The 24,872-nt window shown below is 43.0% G+C and overlaps 1 protein-coding gene across 2 annotated transcripts; it reads right to left on the reverse strand.

The window, feature by feature from the left end:
* Window positions 1-397: 397 nt before the first annotated feature.
* On the reverse strand, window positions 398-23,643 carry ccnd1 (cyclin D1). Of its 2 annotated transcripts, none has more exons than XM_043705351.2 (5): window positions 23,336-23,619; window positions 21,615-21,830; window positions 20,308-20,467; window positions 15,943-16,091; window positions 398-3,888 (listed from the first exon to the last, which is right to left on the reverse strand). In XM_043705351.2, exons 1-5 carry the CDS (start codon window positions 23,531-23,533, stop codon window positions 3,733-3,735), a joined length of 879 nt encoding a protein of 292 aa, XP_043561286.1. In that variant the 5' UTR covers window positions 23,534-23,619; the 3' UTR covers window positions 398-3,732. The 2 variants fall into 2 exon arrangements, with proteins under 2 accessions (XP_043561286.1, XP_043561285.2); XM_043705350.2 differs by lacking the exon at window positions 398-3,888 and adding an exon at window positions 10,334-13,068 and having other exon boundaries at window positions 23,336-23,643.
* Between the last annotated feature and the right edge of the window lie 1,229 nt (window positions 23,644-24,872).

The following is a 24,872-nucleotide window of genomic DNA, read 5'->3' on the forward strand; positions in this document are numbered from 1 at the left end:
ATTTGTTTAGGAGATACCTGGTTATAGACTTGTGTGAATTTCTCCCAGAAAAGAGAAACAGCTCATTCAAAGGCTGTGATGCACTTTGGAACATACCAAAGGAAGTAAAAAGATTCAATGTGAATGCAAGTTAATCTGTCATTGGATTGCAACCTGCAAAAAAATGTCCAAAGGACAACGATTAAAAAAAAAGACAAAAAGCACAATCACAAAGGTTTTCAAAACATTTTTATTTCTAGTTTACTTCGTTGGAAACTTGTCTAGTACAGGTCTGTTTGTGAAAATGTGCATTTCAGACCATGAACAGTGACATTTTGTAAAATATAAAAGTACAAATTTGTAATTGAATGCTTTATATAGATTGTGACCATCTGAAATATGTGAAACATTGATTTAAAAAAAAAAACAGACATCTTTGTCGGTACATGAAATCCCGATTTCAGCCTTTGGACTTTCAGTACAGATTATCTTCTTTAATATAAAAATACAGTACACTGCCTTTTCGGTACACAACCTTGTACAACCAACTTCCGTTGTCTGTGCAGCATTGTGGTTACATAATGGAAGGTTCAGAAGAAGAGAGATCCACATGCAGAAATGATTTGAGGTAAGCAAATGTTCCTGAAATTCAGACAGTATACATCAGACCTCTTGGAACCTGTAGGATTTCCCTACAGAACCCTTTCAGATAAATGTACAATGCATTTCAGTTTACAGTAAAACTGGACTATGAGGCAATACATGAAACAAAAACCTGGTGTTTAAAGAAAAAAAATCTGGTTATCTGTAGTTTGAGGTAATGTGAACAGGAACCTTTTTTTGGAATAGAGCAGTAATCACATTAAGAACTGATCACATTAATGAAAAAATCTACAAAGACTGATGTCAATATCATAATTTTCTATGAGAAAATTAAAACCTATAACATGGCAGTATATGGCATTGTAATAAAAACTGATCCATAAAATAGCAGCAAAACACAATGACAAAGAAAAAAAAACTTTTTTTTTTAAAAAAAGAGAAAAAGCAAAAAAATTGTTAATTTTAAACCAAGCTGGGAACTTATCCATAGCAGCTCAAAAAGGAGTGTCCACTCCATATCTTACAATCAACACCATAGACGGCAGTATCACACAAAACATCTCTCCCATCACATTCTCCTCACACCACAACTTCAATCTGAGTATAGTTTCTCCTCCTCCCCTCGACTACTTTCTAGCATCAGTACATACCAAGATGTGCAAATTTTCTATCAACACCTAAAAGCTGGGGGGGAAAATTTAAAAAAAAGGGACAACTAATTATTTTTCTTCTCCAAGAAGACTAATTGTACTAAAATAAAAACTATGGTGTTTCATGTTTATGGTGGTGAAAGGGAAAATATATAAAAGGTATATAAATGGGGCCTGAACTTTAAAGAAAGATATTTACAGAAATGATAATGAATCCAATCCAACAGCACTCTGAACGTTGGGCATGTAATAGCAGCAGCTTTTTCAGGTTTCCGGTCTCATCTCACCTATCTGAAACTAGCCGTCAAGAAGCACCAACATTGTCTCAAATGTCCATTGAACCATAGTCCTCAATCGAGAAACGAGGGGGGAAAATACTGGTGTCAAAAGACTGTGGCCAGTTTCTCCAGAAAAGGCAGCACAAAATTTCTTTCCCAGCCGGTTTTAATCATGAATACTCGAAAGTTCGAGCGCAGCACAAGAGAAAAAAAAATAAAAAAGAACATGCGCAAGAAAACATCAACCCCACCTACCTGTGCCAAGTGAAGATATCAAGCTTAATCTGACTGCCAACTGCAGCTTTAATGCTGGACGTAATTTCACCTCCAGACAGAATTCATATCATCACTGTTGACTGAGGGGTAAGGTCGGGGGTGTTAGCTATGCCAATATATCCTTCTAAGCTCAGAAAAACTCAATTCCATTAAAAGAAAGAAACACAAGCTGCTTTCAAAGTTAATTATTTCCCATTTGCAACATTAGCCATAGCCCACTTCCATCTGAGTTCACTCTCACTCCTCGTGATCATTGCTAGGTCATATATCTGGCCAGGAATCAGAATTTTCCATCACACACAGGTGCCGAAAACAAAATCTTAGACCAAAGATCATCCATAGCAGTAAATCTACCAATAGTGAATGCTCCCTCAAATCGCACAGAAATTCTTGTTCAGAGGACTTTATTATTCTAAAAGATACTGTACGGCATTCAAGTATCATTTCAATTTTAAAACATCTTAAATTTACTGCGTGGAGAAGGAACGAGACATCTTTGTATAAGGACTAAGATCCTATATTTGCGACACAAAACACCTGAATTCTGATGTATCTCTACTGGAAGCTTCTTGTACTTCAGACTGACAATAAATAGATCTACATTACCTTATAAATAAATTACATGAAGCATTTTCTTTAGTTGTGGATAATCAAGCTTCCGGAACAACATGGTTACATTCTACACGTGCTGATAAAACCTGAAGAATACGTCTACACAGGCCCCATTTATAAATTAGTTGGCACATGAAAGATTTCTAAACACTGTTCTTTCAATAAGAAAAAAAAATGGTGGGTGATGCCGGCAGTATTTTGTTTGGAATGTAGTTATCATTCACTGGAATGTCACAATCCAAGTTCCAATTCCCTCTCAAACACCATAATCGAAATAACTTGTTTTGCAAACACAAGCACTTAATATTTCTAAACCATTCCATTTTGTTTTTAAACTTTTCTTTAAATTTCCACACAAAGAATTTTAAAAAAATCTACTGACCGAAAGTGCTTTGAAATGGAATGGTTTGAGAAGAGAAAAAATAAAATCACCACAGGCCGTGGATTTAACCTGTTACTGATTGGCCAGAACGGGTCGACTCTAGCCAACATTATATTTACATAGGTCTCTTCTGGCAAAAAAATAAAATTAAAAGACACAGACTTTTTAAAAAGGTATTATATCATTAGTAAGTTTGTGTGTGTATAATTAGGTATTTAGCCACGAGTAGTAAAATGAACCTGCATGAGCAATAATAAGCAAGCACCCAGCAAGCCTTATCCACAGTTTCCAAAGAATACAAATAATAATGCTGATAACTAAAATACACCAATGGGTTACATCAACCATTTATAAGGTGAAGAGGATAACCACTAAGAAATCACATAAACATCTGGACAAACCGATTATAAAGTGACTAGACACATATGCAAGCAGGTATAGAAAAGCTTAAATTGCAGTCAAAGCTATGCATTTTTTACTCACTTTTTCCTTTTTTTTTAAAATAGAAAAAAGATTAAATCATTACTACCTAAAACCCTCTTCTACATTAAAAATGGTTCATTCATATTCAAAATCAAATCTATTACCTCCCCTAACGACATTTTCTACTCTCTATTATAAATTTAGAAGCATGAACATGGTTTTTGAATTGAAAAATGCATTTCCATTAAAGTCTCATATAATCTGCATGTATTTTGTAGCTAACACATGCTTGACTATGCAAAAGCCTTCTCTTTCCTGTTCATTAAAACAATCAGTTTTAGACTAGTTCATATTTAAAATGCATGGTGAAGGGACACGAGCACTGAAACACAAAAGGAAGCAGTTCCCTTCTTTTTATAAATGTGTTGGAGATATTGGAGGGGAGGTCATGGTGTTTTTTTTAATATATATTTATTTATATATAGCGAGCATTTCCTTGCAAGTTGCCAGTGACCATTCTTGTCAATTATCATAGGTTCACATCTCGCACATCAGTCGGTGTGCAGGAGACATCTAGCTCATCCTCAACAGTCTTTGTTTCCGAGGATATGCTGTTGTGTTGTACCTGGCGTAGACTTGTTTCAAGAAGTGACTCAATCTGTTCTTGACAGGCCCGTAAGCAATCCTGTGTGAAGACAAACAGGAAAGGGATTGGGAATAGAGAGAGAAAGTTAAAACTGTGTTGAGGTTTTAACACTGAAAAACAGTTCACAGAATTAGCAAAGCAGCATTTCACGTCAAGGTACATTCGGATGCCTCAGTGAAACGTGATAGCTTTATCAATGAATAGCTCTAAAGGAGCACATTAAAAAAGGGGAACAGGCAGATGAGTGTTTTAGAAATAAATTCAACAGCTAACGCCCAGGGAGCTTAATATTCAAAATTAAGGACAACTGGGGATATGCAGAACTGGATAGATCTCTGGTAGGTGCAGCCTGGATGTTCTGGGCCAGTTGTAGAAACACTACCATCACTACGTCACGGGAGCCCCTCGCTAACTGCTTGAGGTGTTCACACATGATAATTGGCACTCCTACGCATGGTCTCAAATTGGAGGGAAGGCCATTGATGAAGCACTTAAACAGACTCAGGCCTTGGATACTATAAAACATAAGATGTATGTGCAGAAGTAGCCCATTCAGTCTGCTCACCCATTCAATGAGATTGTGTCTGATAATCCTCAACTCCACTTTCCTGCCTTTTCCCCATAATCTCAAATCCCTTAACAATGAAAAATCTACCTCAAGCTTGAATATATTTAATGACCCAGCCTCGACAGCCCTCTGCAGTAAAGAATTCATAGATTCACTACATCCTCAGAGAAGATGTTCTTCCTCATCAGTTGTCTTAAATGGGTGAGCCCTTATTCTGAAACTATGCTTTCTGCTCTAGACTTTCCCAACCAAACTGTCATGTCCCCTAAGAACTTTGTACAAAGTTGCCAAACTCCAGACAGTACAAGCCCAAAAGCATCTCCTCATTAGACAGTCCATCCAGACCCCATATTCTGCTTCCACAAGTCCAAAGGTCCACTTATGACCAGGGACAATTTGAGTGGACACTGGACCCCACCATGTGTAGAATTGGAGAATGTCAAAGATCTCAGGATCTCAAAATTGCAGAACTGGATTCCCTCTTGCCAATTAATATTTCTACTGTTGTCACATTCTGCGCATTCAGCAACAGGAATCCTCCAGATGCAATGATAAAATATATGAATATAATTATACTTTTCTGCTGCACTTAATGTTGTAGACTGCTTCTGGTATAACAATCAATGTTGATGGAAAACAGTGTGATTTTTGGGTAGAATGCTGTCCAGAAATCACATGAAAACACAAATGTTTGCTTCTATGTGTTTAAAAATTCATTAATCTTTCTGGTTTAGCATCTTTTTTTTTGTAGGCTTATCATGATGTGACCTTTGCCTGTCATTTTCTTTGACCTCTGGTCTGTCAACCCCTGCAGTCAAAGCACTCTTTAAATGATAAATTAGTGCCTCCTGTTATGATCTGCATGACTGGAAACCAATGACATTTTTTGGAAAAAAAATGGGTCTGCAGCAGTGTCATTGTCTCTCGTTACACCCTTCAGCTAGAATGCTTAATGTGCAATTTTGTCTAAAAACCAAAAAGAACTGCAGATGCTGTAAATCAGAAACAAAAACAGAGGTTGCTGGAAAAGCTCAGCACGTCTGGCAGCATCTGTGAAGAGAAATCAGAGTTAACGTTTTGGGTCCGGTGACACTTTCTCAGAACGCAGTCACCGGATCCAAAATGTTAACTCTGATTTCTCTTCACACATGCTGCCAGACGTGCTGAGCTTTTCCAGCAACTTCTGTGTTTGCGTGCAATTTTGTCTCCTTACTTTGTGCCCCAAAAGCACCAGAAAGGTAACTTCAGAATTTTATAAATCGTAAATTCATTTTGTCAATAAGAATCATTAAATTAAATTATTCCAAACTACAAATCTTACTATAATCATGTATCACATTGAAAGTCAAGGCTGACATTATTGTTACTAATATTAGTGCAAACTGTACAAATCAAAGTTACTTCAGTATCAGTGTGGCTTTACTGCCAGTACAGACATGTCATCGTTAATCATGTTGTGTCAGGGACTACAGGCTTAAAAAGGACAGAGGTCACCTCAGTTATTGCTTTAAACCTTTCCCAGAGCTTATTCAGTCAGAGTGACAAAAGAATGCCTGTCCATTAACTTCCTCACCATTTCCCTAACACTGCTGATGCTATCTCCTGACGACTGCACATAAAATGAGCTCGAGTCCAACATCAAACAGTTCTGTGAAGCTGCAAAATGAATACACCTAGGGCCTATGACATTTGGTCTGATAGCACTGATTTGTTCAAAACAACCTCAGATTCTGTTTGAAAGAACTACACAGTGCACCTTCTGGACACTTGCAAAATAATGGTAAATGAACTAAAGCAGCAGACACTTGATAACAAACCAACCATGGGGCCGGGGGTGTTTGGGGGCGGGGGGAGGTGAAGGACGGGAAAGAGTCAGAAAAAGGAAAACATTAACCATTGCTTTTTATCCTCTCACCTCAATCATTTGCTTATTTGCAAAGACTTGCACAACTCAAAACCTTTCACAAAGTATTATTTCTGAAATACAGGCAATAAGCCAGCTTTTCTGCACCCAGCACAATAATCCCAGAAACTGCCGTCAACTTGACTGCGTTAGTTAATTGGTTTTAAGTGATGTTGGCTGAGGGAAGAACGCTGACCTAAAAGAATATAAACTCTTTCCCACAACTGTCATGGGATCTTCCCCACTGACTTGGAATTGTTTGATGTCATGAGGAAGGACATTACCAAGAACAACACTGCCAGACAAAACTGATACTCGGTTCCTGGGAGCAAGTCTTTAGGCTCCAACCTTCCTGCAGAAAGCACGTGTTACCAGCTGAAAGAAGCTTATAAAGTGACTGTATTTGTGCTATATTGGATTCTCCTTTCTCAACGATGGCTAATCTTTATGCTACTGATGGCCCAAACAGAGCAGAACTGAGAATTAACACAAGTAGCGCAATGAAGGAGAGTTTCTGGGAAATATGCACTACCCCGAAATTAAGGCTTCATTGTATTTTCTAAACTCTTTGTGCTCTTTTTCCCTGAAGACATTGACTGATGCCATCTTCCAGCTCTCCAATGGTGTCAGCAGCTCTGGCTTCCAGACGGTGCACTTTCATGTAGGACATTGGACGATGTGTCACACCCACCATTTGTCCCCGGCCCAGAGGGCAGGACCGGCGCGGGAGGCCCCCGGCCCAGAGGGCAGGACCAGCGCGGGAGGCCCCCGGCCCAGAGGGCAGGACCGGCGCGGGAGGCGTCTGCTCCATTTGCCTTTATGTTTTTCCTCTCTTTCTCTGCTTTAGAAAGACGGCAATGCTGAACTTTTAGCTTTATGTTTCTAATTTTTACCCAAGGATTTTTTTACCTGGGCAGCTTTGTACCTAAGGTGATGCTGGAAATGGTGACTTTGTTCACTTTTCACTGTGCACCTGTATCCCTGTACCCAAATACATGTGACAATAAAACTAATTCTAATTCTAATTATGTCCCCACCCAAAATCTTAGAGTGGAAGTACAGAGGAACCTCAGCTATCCAGCATTCGATTATCCAAATACTGGATTATCCAGCAAGATTGCAAGGTCCCGGTCGCTAAACAATATTATCTGGCATTTGATTATCCGGAATTCGACTGACCGATTGAAATACTGCCCTCTCATGTGCCTTGGATAATTGAAGTTTCTCGGTATATATTGATGGTGCACAGTTAACCCCATGTGGTTCACTTTATTAGAAAGCTCCATCGGCCCGTTCAATAAATTCAATAATCCTATGAGGATTACACAGATGGCATGGCACAGAAATACACCAACTAGGCCACGCCAGACGCCTCCTCCAGTGCTCTTCAGTCAATCCCATATACCATTCTCCTTTCTCCCTAATACGTTCTATTGAGGTTTGCCTTAAATGTGTCTATGCTGCGTGCCTCAGCCACAGCTGGTGGTAGTGAGTTCCACATTCTCCCGACTCTCTGGGAATAAGAAGCTTTTTCCAAACACTTGATTTAACTATCACCACGCTGGTTCTCTCCCCATCACCTACATAACGAGAGGTCAGCCCTGCATTGACTAATGCTCCTTCTAGGCTGCACAGTGGCTGTGATCAGACAATTCTCAGCATTGTCTTCCAGTTCTGAAAGTCGCTGTTGCACACGGACCTCTGGTACCCATGCAGAGAAAACATAATTAGACAGTCCAGTGGCACCGACAAAGAAATAAACTTGTGAACATCTTAATCTTTTGGACAATGAACTTTACCCCCTCGTAGCTCATACATGGAGCATTAGGTCAGCTAATATAACGAAAGGTAAGAGTGGATCAAAGCAGAAATGGACCAAGATCTCCTGCCCCACATTGTCATTGAAAGAACCATTTTAATTCTGTTTTCACACCTACCAACCTAGAAATTAAAAAAGAGTAAGCAACATGTCACAAAGATGAGGTTAGGGTGGATTAGCCATGGGGAAATAGGATATTGGGTTGGCTCTGGGGTGGGATGCTCTTTGGAGGGTCAGTGCAGACTTGGGGGCCAAATGGCCTCTTCCCGCACTATAGGGATTCTGTGAACATAACACCAGAATGATGACATACTTTTCTTGCATAGTATATACGGGATAGAGAAAATGCAAGAATGTTTTCCTGACAGATTAACCCTTTAAACTTGTCTGTTGTAACAATAATTAAATTTATAGCAGAGACAAGCCATTTTATCCCCAACTGGTCTACACTGAGTATTTCTGCTCCACTCATGTCTCTCAGCATCTGTCAGCATTAAAACATCTTCACTGAGTATATTTATGACTGAGATAGATAGGTTCTCGAATATGAAGGGGATGAAAGGTTATGGGGAGAAAGCGGGAGAATGAGATTGAGAAGTGTTTCACATTGACGGAGTGGCAGAGCAGTCTGGATGGACTGAACTGCCTAATTTCTGCTCCCATGCCTTATCCGTGTAGGACCTGAACAAAGAGCTGTCATGATTTAAAGCTGCAAAATTGCAACCATCTAATCACTTGAGTACTCCAAGGGAGATGGCACAGTTTGAATTGTGGGAAACAGCCCAGGTACGTTTTCCTAAAATGTAGCTCTCGTTTGCCGAATTCAAATCACGACAGAGAAAATGATGCCGTTGGTGGTCTCAGGTATCATATTCTGGAATGGCAAAGACAAAAGCCATGAATGGCTGAGACAAATCTCAGGTGTCAGGCAGAGGAAGGTTTAATTCGGACAATTTCCACTCCCACAGTCAACATTCAAGCAACTCACAAGACTGGGGCTGCATGTCAATGGCAGACAAATCACTACCTCTGCAGGAAAATAAGTTTAAATAGATCGAGGGTGCCTGATCTCCCAGTTACTAATCTCACAAAGCCCTGGAAAAACAACTCATACAGTCTCATGTCTGCTTTACATCTCGCCACTCTCTGGTATAAGGAAGTTCATTCCAAATTCTTCATTTAATTATCACAAATTTACAGCTCATTTGAAGGGTCCCCGTAATTAGTAATTACACAACCTTACACAGGAAGGATCAGTGGAAAATAAAAGTGCAAGTTTATTGTTTTTGAATCTTTTATTTGAGGCTGAAATCTCAAAAATCCGTGAATATAAGTGGAAGGTTTTGCAAGGACCCACTCCACCATTCAGAGGCCAGTACAAGTGAGCATATCAGCAGTCCGAGTGGCAGAGAACCAGCCTGTATTGGTGGAACAGCACACTACATGGATACAGTCCACAGGGGGTTTGGAGGATAGCAATGGACACAGGGAGGGTTTGGGGATTGGACTCTGGCTGGGCAGGAGGGGGAAGGAGATGAGAAGTCCCACACAGAGAAGAGGCAATGACGCCAGATGACAGAGGAGAACTGGGAACTGACTGAGGTAACGAGCAAGTTTGACAAGGGACAGCCAGCTGACATGATCGTTTTGAATTTCCAGAACTCCTTTGACAAAGCGCTGCACAAGAAGCTGCTAAATAAGAGCCTATGATGTTAGAGGTAAGGTACTAGCATGGATAGAGGATTGGCTGACTGGCAGAAAGGGGGATAAAGAGGTCTTTTTCAGGATGGCAGCTGGTGACCAGTGGAGCTCCGCAGGGGTCAGTATTGGGACCACAACTATTCACGTTATACGTTAATGATGATTAGGAAGGTACTGAGAGAATTGTTGCTATGTTTGCAGATGACACAAAGATTGTATTGTTGTGGGACAGGTATTGTTGAGGAAACGGGGAGGGTGTAGAAGGACTTAGGCAGGCTTGGAAACTGGGCAAAGAAATGGCAGGTGGAATACAATGGGAGAAATTGTGAGGTCACGCACTTCGGAATAGTAGCAATGACTGTTTTCTAAACAGGGAAAGGCTTTAGCAATCTGAAACACAAAGGGACTTGAAGTCCCTGTGGTGGGACTTCTCATCTCCTTCCCCCTCCTCCCCAGCCAGAGTCCCATCCCCAAACCCTCCCCATGACCATTCCTATCCTCCAAAGCCCCTGTGGACTGTATCCATGCGGTGTGCTGTTCCACCAATTACGAGGTCAGGATTCTTTTAAGGTTAACAGCAGGTTCAGTTGGCAGTTAGGAAAGCAAATGCAATGTTAGTATTCATTTCAAAAGAGCCAGAATACAGGAGCAGAAATGTACTGCTGAGGCTCAAGTCAGACTGTATTTGGAATATTGTGAGCATTATTGGATCCCATATCTAAGGAAGGATGTATTTGACGTGGAGGAGGTCCAGAGGAGGTTTACAAGAATAATCCAGAGAGGAAGGATCAGGGGAATGTTATTGAAGTGTACAGAATACTGAGAGGGCTGGATAAAGTCACTGAGCGTTGTTAAGTCAAAGATAGATAGGTTCTTGATAGATAAGGGAATCCATGGTTACGGGGAGAATGCAGGAGAATGGAGTTGAGAAACATTAGTCATGATTGAATGGCAGAACAGACTCAAAGGGCCGAAGGACCTAATTCTGCTCCTATATCTTGTGGACCATGGTTAGACCAGCATGTCAGAGGGTAAGGCTGCTCTGAGAGGAGGTGGTGAAAGTCCGCTAACCTCCAGACTGAGCCTCACCAGTAGTGACCCAAGGTCACAGTTAGGGTTAAGCCTCACTCCCTCACTTGGCCCAGGGTGCCACTCCATTCCTCGGTGAGCCAGAGTTAGGGCTGATTCTTTCTCTCTCTCTCTCTCCCCCGCACTAGCTCTGCTTATTAATTAAAGAGGCAAGAAAAAATAAATTAGCTTCAATATTAAGCTCTGTTGCTTGGTACTCTGAGGGTCATTTCTATTAATTGCTCATTTAAATGATCAATTCATTGCTCGGAATGTCTTTCCATGACCTTGTTGTTTATTGTTGCAGCAACCCTCATATTTCTGACATTTGCTCACCATCACTTCCCCCAAGGGAAATGGAATTGTGCCCCTCTCCCCATCACTGACCTGCACCCCCCTTCCCTCAGTGACATAAGGAGAGGCTAGACACCACTAGAGCTAAACAATCAAGTCTCTTTTTCCCTCAGACGAAGAGTGTGGTGCTGGAAAAGCACAGCTGGTCAGGCAGCATCTGAAGAGCAGGAGAATCGATGTTTCGGGCATAAGCCTTCATCAGGAATGTGCTCATCAGTCAGTATTGCATTCAGTGACAACTTCAATGCCACAAGTTCACAATCTGAACACAATGAGACTTGCTACCACTGCCTATATCCTCCTGCTAAACTTTGGTATTCAGTGCCCTCCTTCATTCCTTGGGAAATGTAAAATGGACTCAAAAATCCTAAAAGAGAGCTTCTCACCCTTTCTGTTATATCTGAATAAAAGAGTTGCACTTATAGTGAACAGGACTCAACTAGAACATCCATTCCAGTTTTATAAACAAGTTTCTTGTGATCTTTTACTTGAAGCAGTTCTGTCTGTCTCTTTTTGGAATGGTTGGCGTGGGGAGTGTGTTGGTGGGAACACAGGATGTTAAGTGGGATGTGGGTTGGGGAGGGAGGATAGCGCCGATGAGGGAGTCCAGATTGCCAAATGAAGGATCACATTTGCTTTTGAGTGTTCTCAGGTCTCGATTCTCCCTGGAATAACAGATGCCGAATCGAAGGTGTATGGGTAGTTCAAAAGATTAAGCCAAAAACAATTAGGATAGTGGAAACTTGATCAGACCTAACAAATTCACAGCACTCACACAATGGGGCCAAGGGTACTTTCTGAAAAATATAAGACTGCCCAAGCGTCCCAATTATTTTAATTTGGGTTTCAATTACTGGTGATCAAAGGGAAAACAGGAAATTAGACCCATTACTAATGAGATGGAGCCAACACCAGTACTCTAAGCTCTCAGCTTTTTCTTCAATGAGGTATGTGCCTATAAAGTACACCCTAACATCCACCTTAACTTTAAAGAGGTATTGGGAAGTCAAGGTAATCTCTCTTTCATATGTTTCATTACAGACAGCCAATCAGTTAAAATTCTATCAAATTCCAATTAAATCTCCATTTGATGGAAACACCATTAACAGTAACCATGAACGTACATCCCAAATGTCATTACCAAGACTTTGGCACTAAATTTACAACTGGAACTTGGTTATTTACAATGTGAATTACTGAAGATACAAGGGGAAACTCCAGGCGAATCTCATACCAAGCTACCCTGCAGAGAAATCAACAGGGATCATTCTGATCACCTTTCTTACCGAACAATACTCTTGTTAAATATAAATAGCAAGCAAAGGTCAGGTCAGGTGCACTAGAGGGCTTCCTGCTGGGTCATCAAGTTAAAATTATAAATCAATTCTCATCTGTAATGTTCTATGCACACAGACTGTTGAAGGTGACAGGACAGGTGGAGGGAGCAGTTAATAAAGTATACAGTACCCTTGGTTTTATTGGCAGGGCTTTGGAACAAGAGAAAGGAGTTGATCTTAAAATTGCGTGAAACATTTGTTACACTTCCCCTTGAGTACTATGCATTGTTCTAGATGCTACATTATAGGAAGGATGTGAATGCATTGAAGAGAGCACAGAAGCAGTTTCCAAGAATAGGTCCAGGTTGAGAAGTATCAGTGATAAAAACCAGTTGGAAGAGTTGGGGTAGTTTTTCTTGGAGAGGAGGAGATTTGATAGAGATTTTCACAATCACAAAAAGAGTGAACAGAGTAGGCAGAGAGAAACTGTGTAAGAATCTAGAATGGGAGGTCCGACCTCTGGAGTAATCTGAAAAAGAGAAGCAGATGCGATGTGAGAAAAAACTCTCTCACCCAGCAAGTAGTTAAGGTGTGGAAAGCACTGCCTGGAAATTAGTGGACACAGGTTCCATTGAAGCATTTAAGATGGAATTGGGCCATTATTTAAATAAAATCAACACACAGGGTTGGAGCTGAAGGGTAGGAGAATGGCACTAAGATGCACATTTGGAGAGCTGGTGAAGACGTGATGGGCCAAATGGCCTCCTTCTGCACTGTACCAATGCTATGAACAATGAAACTGCATGCCTGAAAGAAGATCAGGGTTACTGTATCTTTGGTCCAAACTTCACGTTGCTATCACGTTCACAGACCCCTGACAGAAATTGCCTGCGACAGGTTTCTGACAATAAATACAGCAGCAAAGTAGTCAAGCCACTACATTTGCCAACCATTGGGCTAGAGAGTGTGTTTGGCTCATATTTATAACCAACTGCAAGTAAAACAAATCAATTATAAACAACAGTTCAAAATATCTTGTTTCTTCCGCCTTTTGCTACGAAAACTTAATGGGGTTTATTCTTGAAAAGAGGCATGGTGAAGTGTAGCACTCGTCTTAAATTAGTTCAGTACATTGTATAAATCAATATTGGGTACTGTCTCGCATATAAACTCAGCAGAAGCATACACATCCTTTCCTGGTGCAACATTCTTGGATGCTGTGTTTTCCAGCAATATTTTAAAGACCTTTGCTTTTAGGTACATCGTGTTGGTCCTGCTAAAGTTAGTTCTGCCGCAGAACCCTTGACCTAACATAATGCTGGGCTGCTGCATTACAATGGACAAGAAAAAGCACATCTCCGCGTCAGAGATCATACGTCACCGAGCCACACATTAGCATTTCCCCTCCACTTGCTCAAAAGAATCCCTGTCTTCCTCAGCCAATTGATCCCTGACTGCTTTATAGTCCAATTCTGACTGAGGCACATCTCCTGCTGTCCAGCTAGGCAGAAGGAAAGCCGCAGCATAAATCAGTCAAATATCTGCTTCAAACAAAGAGAATGTCCCCATCAGACTGGTCAGCCAGTGAATTTTGCTGCATAGGTGCAAGGTGCAATAAAACTGGACTCAGATCATTAGGAAACCTGAACAAGAGAGAGATTGGCTCCACTTGACATGAAAAGGCATCAGGTTACAGGCCACACATAAAGGTCACAAACACCATGAGGCCCATTTATCACATTTCTTATGAGCCATTTCCTTTTAAGCTTAACCCTCTGCCTGTCTTTACTGATACACTATTAATTGCTGAATGGCCACTAATGAGTCACACATCACACAGCTATTGTACTCTTGAATGCAGAAGAGTTACAAGTACATAACATGGCTATTATTGCTAAACCATTCAAATTCTTTTTATCCTGGGGCTCCCGATCAGGGCATTTCACACCCTGAGCTTTATTAATTTTTGATTGAAAAGGAACCCCAGCAATGTCACATTTAAGTATACTTGTCTCAATTGCAGTATTTCACACTGCAGCTACAAATAAATCTAATTACATATTATACACCTTTATTCATCGACATCCAGTCGAAAGAGTTTCCTGTTGCTTGGAGTCACATGGGCGATTCTTTAAATCAGTCCTAAAGTCATTGATAAGGGAGTGACAGGCACTGTGCTGGCAGGGGTAAGTGCATCAGACAGTCCATTTTCTCCTGTCCCCTCAGCCACTAACCATTTAGCAAAGTTTAGTTGCTGACAGTATTTCAGCTTTCCTATGTGAAGTGCTCAGATTATCAGCATTCACTGCCCAGGCATCTTGGCAGCAGTGGGACTGTGCCCTGCATCAGTCACCATGCAGATGGGGAAGGAAAGCAATTTTTACATTAACAATAATCTTTCATTTTATAAACCTCTATGGTTTTCAACAAGGCAGGGCAAGAAGAAAGATCTTCACGATGGTTACATATCATGGGAGAAAGTGAGGGCTGCAGATGCTGGAGATCAGAGTTTAAAAATGTGTTGCTGGAAAAGCACAGCAGGTCAGGCAGCATCCAAGGAGCAGGACAATCAACGTTTCGGGCATAAGCCCGAAGATTCAGGCATAAGCCCGAAGAAGGGCCTATGCCCAAAACGTCGATTCTCCTGCTCCTTGAATGCTGCCTGACCTGCTGCGCTTTTCCAGCAACACATTTTTCAGTACATATTATGGGAAGGCATTTGCTGGATGATTGTGCAGAGAACAACAGAGCACACACCCATTGAACTCATCAAACACTAAACTTGAAAACAATTAAGCAGGGACAATGATAACTAAAGGAAAAATACATACAATAGGAACACATGGTGGCTCAGTGGTAAGCACTGCTGCCTCACAGTACAAGGGACCTGGGTTCAATTCCCACTTTGGGCGACACTGTGGAGTGCTGCACATTTGCCTCATCTCTGCATGGACTTAGTCTGGGTGTTCTGGTTATCTCTCCACAATCCAAAGATGTGCAAGTTAGGGTGGATTGGCCATGCCAAATTATTCATAGCACTCAGGCTAGGTGGATTAGCCATGGGAAATACAGAGATGTGGTGGGTCTAGGTGGGATGCTCTTCAGAAGTGTGGATTTGATGGGCTGAATGGTCTGCTTTTGGATTTATGATTTGGGGCAGTGGACTGAATTTCTCTTTGAAATGTAAAAGCATAGGCGACCATTCAGCCCAACTTGTTGATCTAGCCCTATTGGACAAGCTGAGTCGCACACCCTAGCTTTCTCACATCCTCACTATTTCTTTTAACCCTGCAATTATTTATCCAAATCTCTCTCAAATCCTATTACCAATTTTACACATTTTTTGGCTGTTTATTAATAACAGAAAAGGCATACACCACATGCTGAAACTGGGAACACTTACCGGGTCACACTTGATGATTTGTGATAGGAAGTCTGTGAGAGACTGATAGGAAAGAAAGCTGTCGCTATCGCCCAGGTGGAGGCCATGAACGGCTGCAGCCAAACTGCCAGCTGCAATCATCGATGGTGGGTTCGATATAAACTTGACATCTACAAAAGAGAAAACCAGCAGGAATCTTACACTTGGCACTGAGGAGAAATTGCCCACTGGGGGCAAATTGTGACAGACCCTTTGCGGTTTGGGTGTGCAGTCCGTGAGCAATGCCCTGGCTGCCCTCCCATTGCAGTGACTGATGCTCAGTGAGATGTGGCAGAACTAAGTGACGGAAACCTCCAGGACTTGGCAGGCACTCTGTGAGCCTCCGATCTGACACCATGCTGACAGCAGGGCAAGACTGGTGCCAGACAGCTCTGCTGTAGGTCCACACTCGAGACCACTGCCATGGCTCTTTTGTGCTCTGAGTCACCATGACTCAGAGGTGTGCCATCTGCCGGGAGAGATCAGGATTTGGGAGGGAGCAAACCTCAGTACTGCTACCTGACTTCACTCAGTGCCTATGGAGGCACAACAGTGACAGCCAAAACCTAAATGATATTTCTGTGTCCACTTTTATACTCGCGACTGCTCCAGACAAACAACATGGCCTGCCCTTTTGTCACATATAACAAGGAATTATTTGTACCAGAGGCCAGCAATTTTAGCATATTAATGAGGAGTGCCTGTGCCTTGTAATTGGGTGTCCCAGAGTGAAGAGTGTTGCATCATTGTTGACCTCCCATCAGCTCAGCGTGTGTGATCGAGGCAGCGCGGAGGGAGAGCGCTCCACACAGCAAAGATGAATTGGACTTGACATGCGGACAAAAGGGAAGCTTGGGGCGGGGGGGGGGTTGGAATGGGGGCTGGAAGAGGCCGGCCCCTGCTTCCTCAATGCTCCCAACCTTCCCCCACCCCCACCACCCCGCCAACTCCAAAACCAACTCAAACAGACATTCTTCCCGGCCTATCTTGAGACTTCATCCGAAAGGAATAAACAATTTCAGTGTTGTAGGAAGAAAGCCAACACTGCATTCCCCCCCCCCCCCAACCACCCCCAGGACAAAGACAAAGGAGGCTAAATCTTCCAAGTCTCTTTCTGAAAAAGAACAGAAAGAAAAAGGAGGGGTGGGGGTGGGGGTGGGAGGGGAAGAACCCAAACAGGACGAGCCACTCCTTCAACTCTGCATGAAGCAACACCATCAAAACCGAGGGCTGGGGGCCATGAATGAAATCCTTTCATTCAGGCAAATCAAAACTGCTCACTGAATCCACTTGCTGAGATTTGACAGGTCCCAACAAGTCACATTCTTGAAGTGGTACAGAGAACAGTGGAGGTGCAGTTGTTTCAAGTTTGTGTCATTAATATCAAGTAGCCATATTTTAAACTACATAATTATTAGAAATATGCAACTTGTACCAGCCCGGTTGTGAATTCTTTATCTATTATAAATGCCATTTTAAATTTTGGTAACTTGAACATTTGTCCCAGCATCACTTGTCCATGCCAAGATCCATTCATTACTGACAATTATGTGTTAACTTCAAACAACACTAGTTATTTTTTGTGACCTACCGCAGTACAAAAGAAGGTCTTTAGGAAAATCCAACTCTATTAAAACAGACAATTCAGAGACTGCACAAAAGGAATTCTGCTCAACATCACCTTGAATGTAATCCCTTCCATTAAAAGTCTTTTAAATCATCCCTTCCAACCACCGCACCCCCCCACCCCCCCAACCCAACCATCTCTGGAGTCCCAGCTCAAGCTTTTGTAATGGATAATTACTTCAGTGCTCCATTTATACGTCTGTCAATTGCCATGGGCACATGTTGCGTTTCAGGCCTTAGGCTGGTCTATTTTCACCCATCAACTATACCCTCCCCCCGGAAAAAAAGAAACTGGAGCCATCGATCAAAGTACTGGAATGTCAGCATTGCACAACCTTTGAACTCTCTCAATTTGCTCCAGCATTGTAACTCTCAGAGCAACGGGGAGTACACATTCAGGAAAACTTCATCATCCTCAAACTAAATGAGGAGGCCAATGTTTTCTGGGATCCACCAAACAAGACAACAACTACCTTCTTTCCACTCCCCCCCCCACGTCCCCAACGTCCCCACTCATCAGCTCCCCCAAACCCAAACACTTCCCCGTCAGCTTATCCATTAACTTCAACAGCTGATGTATCACACCACACTCTCATAGCTTCGATAATTTCCTTAAGCCAAATTTCAAACCTGTAACGTGTTCCCTAACTGAAAAATGTGACAAACTTTGCAAATCTTAGTTTGTCCAGTATTATTTTAAAAACAAATAAAGACTAATTCCTTTAGCTTATCTGGTGGTGCTGTAATCAAACCAAAACCATGTTGCTTCGACAAAGGTCAGGCAACTTCAAATGAATGATGCATTCTGTTATTAAAATGTGTTAAATATTAAATAACTGTCTATTTTTTGCCTTTAGATGTCCTCACTTACACACCTGCCTGAGTTGCACTCACTCCTGTATACCAGAGTACACTGGCCATTCTGCACCAGTATCAGCAGACTGGAGAATGCCAAGCCTTATCATTCACCAGCTAACAATGGCTGTTATGAATCTAGTTATAGATATTTTGAACTAACCTATTCAGGTATGCTGTGATGCACCTCTGGAGCAGGTAGGACTTGAAGCTAGGCAGCCTGGCTCAGAGACAGGGACATTATCTCTGCAGCACAATATTGCCAGTTATAAGCTCAGTGTAGATTCCTCAATGTGCAATCACATGACAGGATTAAGAAAAAGGTGGCAGTGAAGTGAATTATGAAATGCAAGTACAGTACAGCCCAAAAATCAATGTTTATGTCTGGTCTCTATTTGTAGTTAAAGAAAAGCTCCACTAGAGGGCAAGCTTGACAACATCAAGCGAGTCACCCACGGTGTAGTCTGAGTAGGAGAACACAACAATTTGGGATTTTCCCGGAGGTTCCATCTGTTTCTCCAGTTAGAATTCTGGCCATAAAAGCCAGACAGATCCCAGGTTTAATTCCAGCATGCAAACTTAGCTTCTCTCAAGCAGCATACTTCGAAAGAGCCCAAACACACCATGCTTGGCAAGCAAAGTATTAAATAAACTTTCTTTTAAAATGACCAGTGTTCTTCATTCCCAAATACTTTCCAGCAACTTCTGCTGCAAACATACGGCTAAGCAGTAAGGTTCGTAGCGGTGCCTCTTAAGGGCGAGCAACCAATCTCCAAAAATCTACATTTACAACATGCACAGTGAGAAGTGAAAAGGTGTGGGATGTCTGTGGGTCTGTATTACGACAAGAGGTATGTGCATTCATGAGTGGGGAAGGCATGGAGACAGGAATATTGGTGGGAAAATCATTGGCTTGCTCTGACTTATTCTAGCATCCTGGTGGTTAGAATGGAACACAACATTGAAAGTGCACATGGCTCTTTATGGAGAGACAGAGTTCAGGTGTAAGCTGTCTTGTTTAAATTTTAGATGACTCCACCTGCAATACCCACAAGTCAGGACCTGCAGTTAACAGTCCCCAAATAATACTCTATGCCACATTTAGAGAAGATTTGGAGGTGCTGGCATTGGACTGGGGTGGACAAAGTTAAAAAAAATCACAACACCAGGTTATAGTCCACTAGTGCTTCCAAACAAACCTGTTGGACTACAACCTGGTGTTGTGTGATTTTTAACAATTAGAGAAGTTTGACTTCCTCACAATCCTGACCAAACTCTGACTAACAACTACACACTGTATTAGCTTCCAGTTATTGGTAAAGCCAAGTTCAGATGGTTGAAAAATGTACTGCTTAACACCGGGAAATAGTCAGTGAGGAAGCTCAACTCAACTTTCCTGGCGCCTAATACAGAAGCAGAACATCCAGAACATTCCTGACTTGAGTTTTCAATATTGTAGAAACACTCTTATCAGAGAAAATGCAGCATATGTGACCAGCAAAAACTATCAAACTGAAAAACATTTAAAAATCATTCAACTGGATGCCAACTGCTTCCCCACACTGCGTTAGCCCCTGGTCCTTGCGTTAAGTTTTATTTTGCATATCCACGTAATCAGGGATAGGGAATCTTATCTCTCAGCTCCTATTATGTTGGTAGCACACCTCATCTTTCTCGCATTAGCGTAAATAGTGTGTTAAATGCAAATTTACACAAAGCTGAAGAAATGCATTCAGCCTCTCGAGTGCTCAATTGAAATGCCTGGCCCCTACCATTCAGAAATATGATCTGCAGTGCCCCCTGCACCCCCCCCCCCCACCCCTCCCCCACCCCACATGACAGTTGTTTTGAGTGCAGACTCCGTACCTGTAGCACATAGAGCCACAAACGTCTGCGCATGTTTGCGAATGATCTGCTTGCTGTCCTTGGGAATGGGCAGCTTGTTGAGGAAGTGTTCAATGAAATCGTGGGGGGTCACAGAGGCTAGATCCCACTTCAGCTTGTTGAGAACAAGCAGCTCCATTTTCTGAAACAGAAACATACAGATTTGGGCTGTGCCGGCCCTGCAGCAGAAACTGAAAGATTATACTTTAAACAAACGACCAAACTGGGCTGGGAACTGTTTCCATTGAGAGAATGTGTATTTTACATGCCAATGGCATATCTCGTAAAACACATTGATGGAAAATAAATATCTTAATGAGTTTCCGCATTGTATTCCAAAGTTTAAAAAAAACACAGGCTGGAACATGGGCTGTAAGTCTTCAGCAATGTTGTAAATTTTGAACTTCAAGTAAAGAGAAGGGTTTTGTTGTGTGCAATTATGACATGTGGAATACATTTTTAAAAAATAAATACCATTAATCTGCTCTTGATCTGATATCGAATCGACAAGACGCTGTTCAGGGTCTCAGCAGGGTGAGGCTGCTGATCTCAACAGAGGGCGCCACCAGCTTAGAAATACCATCCACCTCAGATGGAAATGCAAGAAACAAGGGCAGTGGGGCGAAAATATTAAGTTCAACTCCTGCAAATCCAGCGATGGACAAGTTAAGATGCCCTCTGTAAAACCCCAGAGCCGTTCAGTGTTCGACGGCAGAAATCTGGGACAGTGAGAACCTACAAGCACAAAATCCCCCAATCCCTAAAATCAGTGACAATGTCCGAGATTCTAAGTTACATTGTTCTCCGGCTACTTGAAGGAAAGTGGAAATAATTGTGGGTTTGGTTTGGGTTGTGCTGAATGAGAAAATTATTTGGGGAGGGAGGTCCCAAACTGAAGGGGCTTGATAATGGAAAGTGGAAGCTTGTTCTTTGGAGGTGGGGGATAGGTGCGAAACATTGGTCCTAATTAACTTGAGGAAGAGATTTGCAAATTGAGTTGCGCTCAATGCTACTGAAATATGGGAACTTGATGTCAATGTTTGCACATTGTCTGGCTGACTCAAATGTAACGGGGGGGTGGAGGGTGAGGGAGAAGGAGTTACTGCTGGTGATATATTGGGGGTTGGGGGGTAGATATTCAATGAAGATTTAGAGAGAATTCAGAGGGTTCAGCTTTTTCAAGTTCAAATGGGGAGGGGGAGGAGGTGATGTTTTCGGGGGGGGGGGAGGAGGTGATGTTTTCGGGGGGGGGGGGGGGGGGGAGGAGGTGGAAGAGATTGGCCATTTACCAGTAACTCCTCGGGCCGAATAGAGTTGTCGGTGTAAATGCAGAGTTTTTCCGCTGTTAACGGAATCGTTTCCTTCATTTTCGAGGCCAGGAACATGCAAGTGGCTCCCAATAATTGCAAGTGGGTTTTCTTGGTCAATTCAACCGACAGGTATCTGTCCAAATAGTTCATCGCCATCGGGAACACTTCCTCCTCGCATTTCTGCTCCTCGCAAACCTACAGGAGGCAACAGCACAAGTGGAAAATTCGCTTGCAAACACAAAAATTTGATGTGAAACTTGAGGTGAAACTTGAGGGAACCTGGGGCGATTATTCCACACCCCGTTCCCCCAAAACAAAATCATTCCCCCCCCCCCCCCCTTCCCATTTCCTCTTTGTAACCCTTTTCTCCGACCCAGGAATTTGGACTGAGCTGCAGAGACAGACTCCCCTCCTCCTGTCTCTCTCTCTCTCTCCCCTTTCCCAAAGCAGCTTGAATTTTCGCGTCGTCATCTTTTCAAAAAATATTTAAAAATATTTAAAAATTAGCCCGGGCGCCCAAAAGGGGTCGAAAATCCGGCGCAAGCGGCGCTCTTTCGAACCGGCCAATGCTGGGGGCATTTCCAGGTGGTCGAAGTCGCCAAAGGGAGTGAAATGTGAGTCCCCACCGGAGGAAAGCTACGAACTGCGCCCACATCAGAAAGCAGCCGCTGCTCTCCTTCAAAAAATGATTTAAAATACTCAGCGGCGGCGAAACGGCGCAGAAACTGCATGAAAATGTGCAGCGGGCTCTCAACTTAGCGCCGCGCTCCTTCCCCTGACCCCCAAGACCCCTTTTGCCCCTCAATTCGAAACCTTTCTCCCCGAGAGGGCTCAGAGACACAGGGTTTTCGCTGACCCCCTTCCCCTCTCTCTCTGAGAGCTTGCATGGACCCTCTGTCAGTTTCACACCCGGAAATTCAGCAGCATTTCCCCACCACCCCGGGCTTAGCAACCATCCCAAAGGGGGTAAAAAGCCCCCTCCACATCCCCCATGCCCTGGAGAGAGGTTTGGGGAGGGGAGGGGGTTGAAAAGGGCTGTTCTGAACAAAGATGGCGTTGAATACTGGCACGCATTGAACTGCATACGTGTACAATCTTATTTTGGGGTTAAAATTAATTTCTGAGCCCCAGGAGCCAGGGGCGAGGGGCAGTGAGGGGGTGCAGAGGGGGTGGGTGACTGAGATGGGGGCATTGAGAGCGTTTATCCTTTACCCTAGCAGCCTCCCCCCTCCTCAATAGACCGGCCTTTCCAAAACATCACCTCACCTCAGTGCCCCGTACCCAGCTCACGGTCGGGGTAAGTGGGGTCCTGTTTGTGGGCATACAGCAAAGGAGGGCGGGTTCAGGGGGCAAAAGGAGAGAGAGAGAGAGAGAGAGGTGGGGGGGGGGGGGGTAAAAGGAACTGCATTTAAAACATTACATCAATAATCCCACTCAGATGGAAAGCAAAGAGACGCGGGTGGTGAGGATGCGGGGGCGAAAGCTGGAGTTTACAGGGTCTCCGTGACAAATCCCAACAGTTGTGCAGCCAGCTTGCAAGTTTAAACTTTGGGGGGAAAAAAATCCCTGGGACAGATCGGAGCTGCAATAAAGTCCTGCAGACTACAAACGTCAACTCGTGCACACAGCTCGATACACACAGTTATTGCACTAGGAGAGGGAGAGACATCTCCGTTCTGTATAAGATTCTGTGAACAAACCTCCAGCATCCAAGTTGCAACAATCTTTCTCATGGAAGGCGCAATGTCTTTCTGGACACACTTGAAATAGGTGAGAGAGGGCAGGCAGTTCTCCTCGCTTCTGAGCATAGTCTGCAGGACCCGATCATTGATGAGATTGGGGTCGTTATAAGCTCTTCTAATGGTCTCTCCTTCGCAGCATAGCAGCTGATGTTCCATTGCTAGGGCGCTTCTCTCTCTCTCTCTCTCCTTATTGCATTGACTAAAGCAGGGATGCTGCTGCCTCTGGAGGCTCTAGTTCAGGGAAAAAAACTTTAACTATAACTTGCCCACAAGTGACGCAATCGCCTTTGAGTTGTTGTTATGCAGAGCAGCTGCGGCTGGGAAGATCAAAGGAGGAACGAGAGAGGCCAAATCCGGGGGGTGGGGGACGGGTGTGGGTTGGGAAGGGCAAGGGAGCTGATAAAGCCACCCCATTCCGAGGCAACATCCACTCAAATTTAACCTTACTGCGGCGACTGGGCTTATTTTGAAACTTCCTTTTTGTGTATGTGTGTGGGAGCCGGTCATGTTCCTAGATTTCTATGCAATATTGCACACTTACATATTTGCAAAATTAAACCCCAATCCGTGCAATCAGTGGGAACTTGTAGTCAGCTGTCAATCAACTCATGATTGACTGACAGTTCAGTGAAAGTTAGCGAGCATTCGGTACGATGGGAGCAGACTTAATGTTTAAAAAGTAAGATTCATTCTGCATCGAAAACCTCTCGGACCGTGCAATGCAGCCGCGCACGCACATATTTGGGCATGAAGCGATTCCTGTGCCCATACGATAAAACATTCACTTTGTTGCATTATCGTCATTTGCATTTGTCTAAGATTTGTAGCGACCCCCCCCCCCCCCCCCCAACGATTATTAATTTTTCGCTCTGCTTTATGTGCCCTGTTGCTACGCCGATTCCACAATCTAGGGGTCAGCCCAGTTTATTTCCAAAGCTTCCTGCTTTGCTGAAACACTGATGCATGTGCTCCTAATCCCGGCTGCCTCCTTATTTCTGAGTGTTAACAAAAACTCTCTCTCTCTCCACTTAGAAAAGTTTTTTTCTCTCTCTCTCCCTAGTACGGGGGTGGAGGGGAGGGGTGAAGTTCAATTGGCAAAACTTCCTCGGTCTGTCAGAGGAAACCCCTTACGCCGGTAGAAATAAGAGGCGAAGGTATTAGCATAACCAATGGCGGAAAAGATTGTTACTAGGCAGATCAACGAGCCCGGAGCCCGGGCGACCATCGATCACTGAGGCATCCAGCGCCGACTCTTTTGTTCGTAGGAATGTGGGCGCTCACGATGGGGTGTGATCTGGAGGGGCAATTTGAAAAATCTGGATCACCTTGTTGTGAATGAGATGGATTCTTTTAAACACATATTACAGTATACTGAATCACAGTTCTCTTCTGTTATATAGACTTTTCAATCAAGCCCTTTGTAACCTTTGCTTTAAGTGTGATTCAGAGATAAGATGAATCTTATTTTTAATTAATTTGGGTCTGGTCTACCATA

This window comes from Chiloscyllium plagiosum, unplaced genomic scaffold (genome assembly GCF_037043375.1).
Source record: "Chiloscyllium plagiosum isolate Xiang-an unplaced genomic scaffold, Cpla_swu_hap1 HiC_scaffold_18, whole genome shotgun sequence".
NCBI lineage: Eukaryota > Metazoa > Chordata > Chondrichthyes > Orectolobiformes > Hemiscylliidae > Chiloscyllium > Chiloscyllium plagiosum.